General features: G+C 37.0%; 1 protein-coding gene across 1 annotated transcript in view; it reads left to right on the forward strand.

Annotated features, from left to right (window-relative positions):
* Positions 1–12516, forward strand: part of KCNH7 (potassium voltage-gated channel subfamily H member 7) — a 235055-nt gene that overhangs the window by 201609 nt on the left and 20930 nt on the right. Inside the window, exons 10-12 of the mRNA XM_005152651.4 lie at positions 2489–2741; positions 6627–6832; positions 9435–9534. Of these exons, the coding sequence (XP_005152708.2) occupies positions 2489–2741; positions 6627–6832; positions 9435–9534 (559 nt within the window). The remainder of the gene's footprint in view (positions 1–2488; positions 2742–6626; positions 6833–9434; positions 9535–12516) is intronic.

Here is a 12516-nt window from a genome sequence, read left to right on the forward strand (position 1 = left end):
GTGGAGTAATCTCCAAAACTCCATTGGAAATGAATGTTATTTGGGCACCTATCTTCATTATAGCCATTTGATAATTGTGGTATTTAAGAGTAAATGTTATTCCTCTCTGATGTACAACATGTTTTAGAGTGTAAGCTCCACGGGGCAGGGACATTTTAATCAGAGATACTTGAACAGCAGCTAGTGTTATTGGCATATAAATAACTATTAACTAATATGCAGTGATTTTAGAACAGTTTCATGTTAAGTATAAATTAATTATCAAACTACCCAAAGTATCTTCAGAAATATAAACCAACACACATGGTCTGCATGGTTTTTGCTTAATGGTAAAATACAATCCCTTCCTAAATGAGATAAACTGAAGTTGATGTGAAAAATTAATACAATTTATACTAAGGCTGTGCTCCTACCTTTCTAACAGTTCAAATACCTTTTCCTGTATGCCCCTCTGAATTGAAAATGTATTTCCTATTTTGCATTCTATAAAAATTGAGCTCTTCTAAATCATATTCAGATAGATGTATCACAAAAGAGGTAATTCAAAATAGGTCTTTTTTACTCACATGACTATAGAAAAATTGAAAATAAATACCTGCAATTTTTTTCCACCTGTATCATTGACCAAATGTATTTGGTCATCAAGTTTTTCAGTATCGCTCAGTAAATAAGTTGTTACAACCCACAATACTTTTATTTCAATATAATGACATTAAAATAAAATAATTGCATAATAAACTATTTCTAGTGGTGTGGAGGTTGTGAATGCTCCATCTCTGGCAGTGTTCAAGGCCAGGTTGGATGATGCCTTGAGTGAGGTGTCCCTGCCCATGGCAGGGGGGTTGGAAATAGATGATCTTAAGGTCCTTTCCAACCCTAACTATTCTATGATTCTATGATTCTATGATAGATATTGTAAACAGAGCAGCACCACAGATGCTTTTCATTTACCATATTTTCTTTTGCTTATTGTTGTTGAATGCTGGCTTTTTCTGAAGATGTGTAAATTTCATTTGGTAATGCCCTATAGCTCATAAAGATTTTGTATATATGTGTGTTAAAACATTCTGTTTGTTATTTCACAGCACTGATTTCCATTAGCAATCATAGAAACATTTCAACTCAGTTAAAGGTATTGATATTTCATTTGTAAACCATAGCTTGGCTTGTGTGGACAGAAGTCTCATACCAAAAATGTGTTCATCTTCTCGGTTAGCAGGGGATATGAGTTGTGAATATCTTTATGCAATCAGAGTGAGTGCACAGACCTTTATTGTGCTGAAGTAAGAATTAATATAGCAAAAAAGTGAATGGATTTTTGTTTTGTTTTGTTTTTCTGTGCAGTAATATTTATGTGTTTATAGAAAAACAGGACAGAGGATAAACAGGAATGAATTTATAGGCTATTCTGATAACAAAAAGGCACATCCTGTTCACACATTTGTAAGACTGGTAGCAACAGTTCATGTTTTGTCCTTCAAAATATGCAACAGATGTAGCAGGTCCCAGGGAAAGCATATGATCCATTAATATAATTGACAGCAGATAACAGGATTTAACTGCAAGAAAGGGTGATACATAATAATGTCAGGCCCATTCCTTAACACAGTGGGCAGTCACAAGGTGAGCAGAGCTCCCATAGAAGTCAGTAGCAGAAATGTTTATTGATTCTAAAAGAATCAGAGGTAATATGATCCTAGACAATTTAGCTCACGCATAATGACCATGTTGTAAGTAGCTCAGTTCTTTCTTCTAAACAAAATTAACACGTTACCATGGTACCCAGGAGGAATCCCATGGTTCTACTGCAGGCAAACTCCCATTGTTCTGAGTAAGGGATGAACAAGGACCATAGCAACTATCCCCGTGGTTTGCTGAGCTAATCATCTGCCTGTGTAAATCTGCATAACACCATTGTTTCAGTGGTACGTGTTGCATTTTCTGATAAAAAACTAAATCCTAAACTTGCAAGCAGAATATATTTATCAGAAAAAAAATCCCATTAAAATGCTGTTTTTCTGAAAAGTATTTGATCTTGTTCAGATAGCTCTCATTTAAAAAATGTCATGGTTACTTCATCAAAAAATAAACTTCCTTATTAAGTGTAGTACTTTCGTAATTGATATAAAGGAAATAGACATACCAGTCCAAATAGGTGAAATTCAGTAAAGACTCTTCCATTAGTTGTCTTATTAGTTATTTAACTGCACTATACTCTTTCATATACCTTAGTACCATTTCTTGTAATGGGAGAAATCTTCATAATGAATTTTGTAACCACTACATCCACTAGTATGTACATTAGTATTCACACTGTATAAACTTTGCAATATAGATTACACTATGCATTTATTGAATTGTAAGCCTCTGACAGCTCCTAGGGCCACCTCTATTTGTATGTCACTTCTTTCTGTCCAGGAAGAAAACAAAAATTATATAAAGCAACTTTCATATTACTCACATGAAATCCTTATGCTTATCTTTCCAGGTCCTGAAGGGCTTTCCAGAATGCTTACAAGCTGACATTTGTCTGCACCTCAACCAAAATTTGCTTCAGAATTGTAAAGCTTTCCGGGGGGCCAGTAAAGGCTGTCTTCGAGCTTTGGCTATGAAATTTAAAACAACACATGCACCTCCTGGAGACACTTTAGTGCACTGTGGAGATGTCCTCACTGCTCTTTACTTTGTGTCAAGAGGCTCCATTGAAATCCTTAAGAGTGACATTGTTGTAGCTATTCTTGGTAAGTACATTGCTGCAAGGCATGTTAAAAGAATGAGGGGATTGAAAACAAATATCCATTGTTGTTTCTGGTGAAGGAAAATTGTAAACTTCTTACTCACTGTTATTTAAAATCAAGAAGAGATATAATTTAAGGAGCAAAGTCTGCAACAATTCACGTGCACCAAAGAGCCCATGTTCTTGGATATAAGAGCCAGAATGAGCCAGATTTATCCCTAGTTGAGTGGTAAGCTGCAAGTTGAGTAAAGAAGATACCAAATTACTCCAGTTCTGATTTTACTGTAAGAACCAAAGTGAAGGACACCCTTTTCTTGAGCAGTGTATGAAGGTTCTGAGGCACACAGCATAGACCCCCTATACGCTAGCTGGAGAAAAGTATGTATCTACTTCAGGCATTCAAAATGTCTTCTAGAGGTTTTCAGAAATGTCTATTTCTGCCCACTGAGCATATAGAAAAGGAAGAGAATAACAGAGTAATCTGATCTAGATTGATACTTTAGTGAAATAACACGTTTCCCCTATGTTTCTGATTACGATGTTGTTGTTTGTATAGCATAGGGAGTTTCTTGTTTTCTTTCCCAATGAAGATGTCTCAGAGCAGTGTTCAGTACAGCTGGGAGCTCACTTGCTCACCTGGTGATGGCTTTTATATGAAATCACTAGCCACAGCAATTTCAAAAGTAAAATAACTAAAACACTATCTAAACAAGACTACTAATTTGTTTCTCCAATTTAATATCAGGTTATAAGAACACAAAGAATAATTGAGTAGATGAGGAAGGATTTTCCTGGATAGAAACCTACACCAGCTGCAGCATCATGCGTATGTTCTCCTTTTCATTTATCATCCACTGTAGGAACTTGAAACCAGAAAAAAATAGTTGAAACAAAATCTGGACTGGTAGCAGTATGTTGCTATTAATCCACTTGTGCCTGAATATTCTCATAGTACTTTGCAGGGTGGATGCAAGAACAAAATACACAGGTGTGCCTACAGCAATTCTTCCCTAGGTTTAGCTGTTGTTATCAAGGTAATTTGCCATCTCACACTGTTGCATTTCATCAGCTGTACCAACCTCAGGCACAAGCAAAGAGATGATCATGCAAGTACAATACTGTGAGGTTTTTACTTGTGTGTTTTCCGCTGATTATGAACAGTGTGGTTCATTTCATCTTTTACATCAAAAAACAGGCAAATTTCTATAGCACTCACAATCAAGAATAAAAGACAAGTTTATGAACTCATCAATTTCGTCCTGGACCAAAGATGCAGACTGGTCAAGTTTTGCATGTTAGGCACATCAGACCTCTGTGCTCTCACACTGCAGCAACGCCATTATTCCTCTTCCAGGCTACAGCTCCTCACACCAGGTGCTGCACTTTGGAGCCTAACTGACAGGGAATGGTGGGTCAGACAGAAAGGGAGACAATTGTGCACAACTGCAGCCAAAGGAACTGCTCTGTGGGCCCACATGTTGCAGGGTCCATGAGGCAGGAACCTGCCTGATAGATGACTCCAGTCAATAAATCTGTGGTATCTTGAAGAAATCTGCTACAAAAGAATACAAGACAATACAAACAAAAATTACTTTGCAATGAAATGACACAAAAGCCTAACAAAGATTACCAATACTTAATAAAACATTTGTAGTTAATTCCTCTTTCTGAAGAACCTACACATAGAAATGGGCATAAAGAACACTCAATGCTTTCTCCTCTGGGGTTGAAAAAACTTCAGTCCAACAGAGGTAGCATGGGCAAAATTTTCATACTTAACAAGTATTGTAACTTCGTCACAGAAATAAGAGCTCTGAGAAATGTTTCTTTTGTCCCCAAGTTTTCTTCAATTTGTTGGCACTGTCTGCTGAGTAAGGTCTCATCAGTACTTACTGATGCAGTCTAATGCAATTCTGTGCCAAATCCTTAGAAAATACAAAAGCTGTGGACCCTATAGAATCTATCCTCTCTTTTAGTTTGCAGACAAGATATAAAAAGACTGTGATCATACAATAATCATATTGCAGAGAAGGCATTATATGCCTTGAATAGGAACCTCTGCATTCATAAACATTAAGGTCAGGACTGTTAGATTATATTGGCTAACCTCTGTTATATCTCTGACTCCTGTTATATTTCATATCTTTAACTATCCATTGTGTCTAATGAACTGTGCTTGATGAAACAAAAGTAACAGATTTTGACCTGAAGACATAATGGAATGAAAAAGTGATCACTTTTTTATTTCCATAGTTAATCATTTTTATTGTTAAAAATGTGTGCTTTATTTCCAGTATAAAATTATCTGCTTCAATTCCTTTCCATTAGTTCTTGCTATGCATTCATTATCATATTCTAGAGGCATTTAGTGCCAAGTATTTTTTCCTCTCTATAAGGGCATATGCAATATAATCAGTTACCTCTTAATCTCCCTGTTGATAAGCTAAACTGACTGTGCTCTTTAAGATGTTCACTGAAATCAGCCCTTAAATTATTTTTTGCAGCTTTTAACTGCTTGCTCGCCCAGTTTTCAGCTTCCTTTATAGAAAATGGAGAAACCAGAACTACTTTTAGTAAGCTTATGTAAAAGCCACAAATGCTTAACAGAAAGGCAAAATCTCCTGCGTATTTCTTTACTAGTCTACTGTTACTCAGTTGCTATGACCACTGTTCTATTCCACAAGTGTTTTTCTAGGTCCCCTTCAAACGCCATTTTGCAGGTAAGCCCTGCAGCCCTTAGTTTAGGGCATATTTTCACTGGTCTATGGCTACTGCTGCTCTGTGTTGATGAAGGTTAGGTGCAAATTTGGGGAAAATGAGCAATCAAACAAGGATGACAATTTTAGCAAACAGGTACTGGAAATGTGTCAACACTGACAGAAGGAATTTTAATAATATCAAAACAGAGGCAGCTACGTTTAAAGAGGTTCTTCGGAACAATTTCTGCATCATAGAAGTTTTGCGTTCCCTCTGAATAATATAAAAACTAAGCTATTTGCTACTTAAATATATTCAAAGTTTCTCCATATATTTCCTTGAACGTTGCCAGGGGTGGAGCATTTACCACTACTTTGGGCAACCTTTTCCAGTGCTTCACCACCCTCCCAGTAAAGAACTCCTTCCTTATATCTAATCTGAACTTCCCCTATTGAAGTTTAAATTGTTTACTCTTTGTCCTATTGCTACAGTCTCTGAAGAAGAGTCCCTTTCCCATATCCTGTTGATATTGGAAGGTTATGAGGTCTCCATGCAGCCTTCCCCTCTGTAGGCTGAACAGCCCCAACTATCTCAGTTTGTCTTCATATGGTAGGTACTCCAGCCCCCTGATCATCCTCATGGCCCTCCTCTGGACTTGCTCCAACAGCTCCATGTGGAGACCTCATAGCAGCCTTCCACTATCTGAAGGGGACCTCTATGGATGCTGGGGAGGGACTCTTCATTATGGACTGAAGTGATAGGAGAAGGGGTAATGGTTTAAAACTTAAACAGGGGAAGTTTAGATAGAATGTAAGGAGGAAGTTCTTTACTGTAAGGGTGATGAGGCCATTCGGGCTGCCCAAGGAAGTTGTGAATGCTCCATCCCTGGTGGTGCTCAAGGCCAGGTTGGACAGAGCCTTGAGTGACATGGTTTAGTGTGAGGTGTCCCTGCCCATGGCAGGGGGGTTGGAACTAGATGATCTTGAGGTCCTTTCCAACCCTAACTATTCTATGATTCTATAGTTCTGTCCTTCTTATACTGAGGACAACAGAACTGTAAACAAAACTCCAAGTGGGGTCTCACAAAAGCAGAGGGGCAGGATCACCTCTTCAACCTGCTGGTCACGGTCCTTTTGATGCAGCTGAGTATACTGCTTAAAATAATAATCTCCATTGAATTCTCTTTCTGCAGGGAAAAATGATATTTTTGGAGAGATGGTACATCTTTATGCAAAACCAGGAAAGTCAAATGCAGATGTGAGAGCTTTAACTTACTGTGACTTACATAAGATCCAGCGAGAAGATCTACTAGAAGTTTTGGATATGTACCCTGAATTTTCTGATCTCTTCCTCACCAATCTAGAGCTGACTTTTAATCTGAGAGATGAAACTGCAAAGGTACATGCAATAAGTTGGGGTTTTTTTCTTAACATTGGGCTAAATCTGTCCCACAGTAACAAAACTTGAAAACAGCAATTGAAAAAAAAAAAGTTTAGCATAATTAAAAGCTAAAAGCTAAGGCCAAATCCTATTTAAAAAATACATTCACCTTATTGCTCCTACTGAGGTCAGTTAAGCTCAGCAGAAGTCAATGAAATTATTCAGATTATGTTAATCTAACAGGATTTTGTGCTATATTTAAATATTGGATATTTTACAAAAGCCATGGAAAATATGTTTTTTTTCAGATGACTATAGCCTGGGTCACCACAAGGGGAACTTTTGACACTAAATAAATTGTACAGCCACAAAATAGAGATAAATCAGATTATCCGGATTCATTTTGTGTCTAACAATAGAAAATATTTAATTGCCTTTCAAACATGAATTGTTAATTCTCTTATCTTGGAGTGCACCCTACATCCTAGGAGACTAAAAGCATACAGGGGATTTTTCAAATTCCACTCAGTCTTCAGATTTGCAGGAATTTCATGGTCTCTATTTCCCACAGTGGCTGTCCTAAGTGTTCCCATTTGCACAGATTATATCTCCAGGGAAGTAGCAAAATTACCTGATTTTCCTTTTTTCAGACTGCCAGAGAGGTTTGGCCAGGAGGAGAGAGGGAAAGAGCTGTTGCCCAGCTCATGCTGCTACTGAGGCTAAAGCTCTCTCTAGGATGTTGCAGGTTACACCAGCACTGGCCATGAACATGAACTATACTGCCCACAGAACAAGTAGTTTATATTTAATTATTTATGAGATACTGCTGTTTTGTGTTTTCTGACTATACTTTTAGGGAAAAAAAATTCAGTGAGAAGGAGTTGTCATAATTTGGCCTCAAAGGCCTTCTGAAAAACAAGGAGGAAAGAATACTAAGGTTTGGGCTACAAACGATAGGGAAATCTTTGCTAATCAGTTTAAAAATCTAAAATAAATATAACTTCTGACAAGAAATGTCACTTCTTCTAATGCTGAGCCTTTTTTAATAAAATATCATTCTGAAAATAAAAGATAAATTCTATTTTTTTTATTTTAAAAGTAATCTTTTTAGTGTTTATTGAAAAGGCCATCATTATTAATTGCATGTAAAATACAATAAAATGAATTCCTAGTCTTGTGATAAATTTAAGTTAAAACTGAAAGTTCATGTATTTGAAAAATTCCATGAAGATAAATTCATGTTAACAATTTTAGTCTGAGCAATTATTTCCTGCTATTACATTGTCATCAATGTTTAATCATTATTTTTTCCTTAGATCTGAGATAATTGAAAGAAAACTCCATCCTTTGTGTTGTGGTGTAAAATACACAAAGAAAGGCCCCACTGCTCATGTTTCTTAGAAAATTTGCAGTTGTTATTTTTTACTGCTGTACCAGGCACTACAAAAAAATCACTAGACTTCATAAAGAAAAGGAAGGGAGGACAGGCTCATCCATGACTCTGAGCTTGCAAAGTCAATTTTCTCTAGCAGTTTCACTTGCTTTTCACTGTCTATTACAATCCAGAAAATCATCCCCCAAAAGAAGTGATGAGCACATTCTGAACGTCAAAACATCACTCAGATCCAGATTTGTTATAAGAATTAGAGGTGCTTCTGCCTCAACTTATGCTCTTGTCCTCCTATTTATGTAAAAGTGCCTTTTTCCTCCTGCAGTTTTTCTACCAGTGGGCCACCACTGAAGAACCTTACCCACAAGGTTTACAATGAAGGAAATAGAGAAAGATGTAAACACTTCCCACTTCTTTCCCTCTGCCCTTCTCCCACATGCAAATCTGCTTACTTAAGTGGTATGGGAAACCTCACTAGCACAGGGAAGTAGGCTGAAGCCAATGCCATGTGTATGTACACAAAGAGCATAACTGGTGTTATATTTGCTTATTTGTAAATTCCATAGTTTTAAATAAGTAGAAAAAGCCTTAAAGGTATCTTGTATTTATCACGGGGAAACAAATTAATCTTCTATAAGAAGGATAGATAAAACCAACATAGTATTCTGCTATGAAAATAAGTACCTGAATTAACTGGATCTGGTTGAGAGGAAGAGAGGTTCTAGAAAGATGAAATTATGAGGGGTAAAGCATCTGGTGTATGCCAGCCTTATTGTTGTAAAATGTAACCTTTATAATCATTATGGTATAGTTAAATATAAATCTAATTGCAGTCAGTTACCACATTACTTCTTGCAATAGTATACAATCTTTTTAGAGGTTATTTAATTTCTTTTTCTTTAATTTCTCCAAGATTACTTAAACCACATCTGTTCAAGTTCAGAAAATTGGTAACACATAAACTCATGTCTTTCCATTTAAACTTATTATCAGAATGCTTTTGTTTCACCATCAGGTGGTGATGTTGATGGTTTTGCTCAATCGGCATGAACTTTTTAACATTAGCATTGAGCAGTGTCATTAACTGGATGAAGAGGTTAATGAATTCTGATTTGTGTAATATCACCTTTCTTAAAGCTTGAATATGATTAACAGTCAATCACCAATTGAAAACCTATTCCATTTAGATGAGACTAATCTGTCATTGTGTTTCATATTTCATTAATCAAGTCTGACCTCGTAATAAGATCACAAACTACTAATGATACGGATGGAGATAACTGCAAACTACGAAGACGGAAATTGTCCTTTCAAAGTGAAATAGAGGAAGGTAATTAACTTCATTTCTTACATTAGACAGCACTGCTTCATAATTCATTGGTATTTTACTTGGTAATGCCAGGTACAGGGGGGTCCCATGTTGGCTGTTACTGTAGCAGCTCCTGAGAATCCAACTGAGCAGCAAACACAGTCTCTTCAAATACTAAGCTATCTTATTGGCTTGGAGATGTACAAACATATACGTATATTATGTCTTAATATATATATATATTGAAACACCATGATTAAAACTGTTTTGAGAAGCTAATCTATTGGATTATTGATTAGTAGCACTGATTTTATTCCCTTAGCAAAGGGCTTTGTTGAACCTGTTGCTGGGTAGTATTTCTCCCTAGAATTAAAATATTTTGTTTTCAGGATGCTGTAGGTTCACCATAGTCAAATTTTGATTCATGTGGTAATGTGTAAATGGTTGTCCTGGCAAGAGTTCAGGTAACATCTTCTGTGCTTATATGCATCTTAGAGGCTTTTGGGAGTAATACTAATGAAAGAAAATTCAGTGAAATATTAAACTATGTCACCAGTATTCAATACTGTAAATACCAGGAACTGCAGATAGTTGCTGTGGTCAGACAGCAGCAGTCATGAAGACAGCTAAACTGATACTCACAGGATTTTCATGTTCGTGGTAGGCAAAGCACAATTCCTTCAATAAGATTACACTTTCACAGTCCAATGGTTTATCTGAAAATTACTGTTTCTGGTATGTCTGTCTTTCACACTCCACAGTTAAACTCCAATTTTAAATGCAGCATAATACCATTTTATGTAGTTTCAGAGTAGCTGATAATAAATGGGAACATCTTCAACATACATAGCAGGTATAATGCTCGATGAAGAAAGACTAATCCAGACTGTGGCTACTCAGAACAATGACATTGCCATTCAATCAAAGAAGCGTCTTTAGGGCAGAAAGCCAAGGCTGACAAGAAATCTGTCAGGAAAATGTCCCCATGAAACATTCAATCTGCTCTTCACAAAGAATCTGTTGACAGAGGCGCTTTGCCTGAATAACCTCCACATTTCTTATCAGAAAACATATGCTGCCACCTAGTCAAGATAGGAGTGATCCTTCATGTTGTGCCTGCTACGGAATTACAAATAGGCCTTCTCAGGTGTCAACCTTGTACCAAGACCCCTATGCTTTTATGGTTCTTGCCCAGTAGATCACACTGAACATCCTCTCGGAGATACTTATTTGAATTACTTTTGAAATAATGTAATTTCCCAGTTTTATCTTTGAAAAAAAAAAAAAAAAAGACAAACCCAAACTTACACCTCTGGGGAAGAAAAGACAAGATTGGCAACAAGCTCCTTAGTCCTGGTAATGACTGTATAGTATCTGGTAATGTCCGAGTTAGACAGAAGTGTGGTACATTGGAAGTCTGTCTAAGAAGATTCAAGCATAAAAGTTCTTTGCCGAGAATTGTGTAAACCACACTGGCTTACTGCCCTCCTCTGGTACCTGTTCAGATTCTCTATATGTTGCCATAGCCACAGCAGACACCTGGTAGTCTTAGACCTTCATTGTCACTTTTCTGTGGCTCATCTGACATCCTGTATGAGGCTGCAGAGTATACTACATGTTACTACTGGCCTGTAAAATAATATTCTATTGATTTCATCCCTTCAGATATAGAAGTGAGTGGCATCATATTTTCATCCACTATAATTGGTCTATAATGATATATATTTAGGGGTGATCCTCCAGAGTGCCTCAGAAGAACTGGAGTAGATAAAATAGAGTTCCTGCACACATATCTGGCAAATGCATTTCTGGTCACAGTATTCCTACAGTAAAAAAAAAAATGTGCTGTATAATGAATTTTAACAATCATATTTTGATTTCTGTAGAATCATAGAATGATAGAAAGGTCTGGTTGGACGGGACATTAAAGATCATCTAGTTCCATCCCCTCTGCCATGGGCAGGAATGCCTTCCACTAGAACAGGCTACTCAAAGCTCCATCCAACCTGTCCTTTAGCAATTCCAGAGATGGGGCATCCACAGCTTCCTTGGGCAGCCTGTTCCAGTGTCTCACCAGCCTCACAGTAAATAACTTCTCCCTTATATCTAATCTAAATCTACCCTTTTTCAGTTTAAAACTATTTGCCTTTTTCCTATTACAATCTTCTCTTATAAAACTTTAGAACTAGACACCCAGCATTCTGACTTTCTTATTTTGATATTTTACACCTCACTAAATTCATCTTGATTTATAATTCTTTTTTTTTTTTTTTTTTGGAGGGGAAGGTTATTGTCCATGAAGTGGTCTTCTTGTAGGCATTCTTAACTTTCATCTGTTGACCTACTAGTATATTATGCAGCTTATTGTTTCTGTCTTTACTGTGATTATTAGTGATTTTCTCCCTTTTAGAGTGCTAAAAATGGGGTTGTGTTAACTCAGCCCTTAGTTCATGCTAGCCTGATTTGGACCTTGTTGCCATGGTAACTCTTTCTGCATGAGTTTTATCAGGGGTTAAACAAAATCAACGCAGCTCTCTGTTATACATCTGCAGTTAGCACCATAACTTTTCCAATTCCATGCAAGACCTTCTCACTCTACCTACACATATTTCCACCATTTTTACCTGTGTCAACAAAATCTGATAGCTAATACATTACGCTCTGCCATAATGTGCTTTTAAAGGGTATAAAGCTACTTGAGGGACCATTTTGTTCTCTGATTTCCAGAAAGGACTGCAATACCACAAGAGGTCCCCTGCAAAATTTAACACATACTACATATCAGCTTGTTCTTGCTCTCACACAAAAGAAATTCACTGCAAGTCTTTCAGCATAATGGATGATATTCCTTGCACAGGTGCAGGTTCAGCCTTAGCCAGTTGCCATAGATGCTTGACAGTCAGCCAAGAAACTCTCTCATGACTGCTTAAAATGAGCAGGATTCCTGCCTGGCAGTTCCAAACAAAGCTCTCATCTGGATTGGCAAGTTAGTCTCCTGCTGAA

The sequence above is a fragment of the Melopsittacus undulatus genome, chromosome 8 (assembly GCF_012275295.1).
Source record: "Melopsittacus undulatus isolate bMelUnd1 chromosome 8, bMelUnd1.mat.Z, whole genome shotgun sequence".
Taxonomy (NCBI): domain Eukaryota; kingdom Metazoa; phylum Chordata; class Aves; order Psittaciformes; family Psittaculidae; genus Melopsittacus; species Melopsittacus undulatus.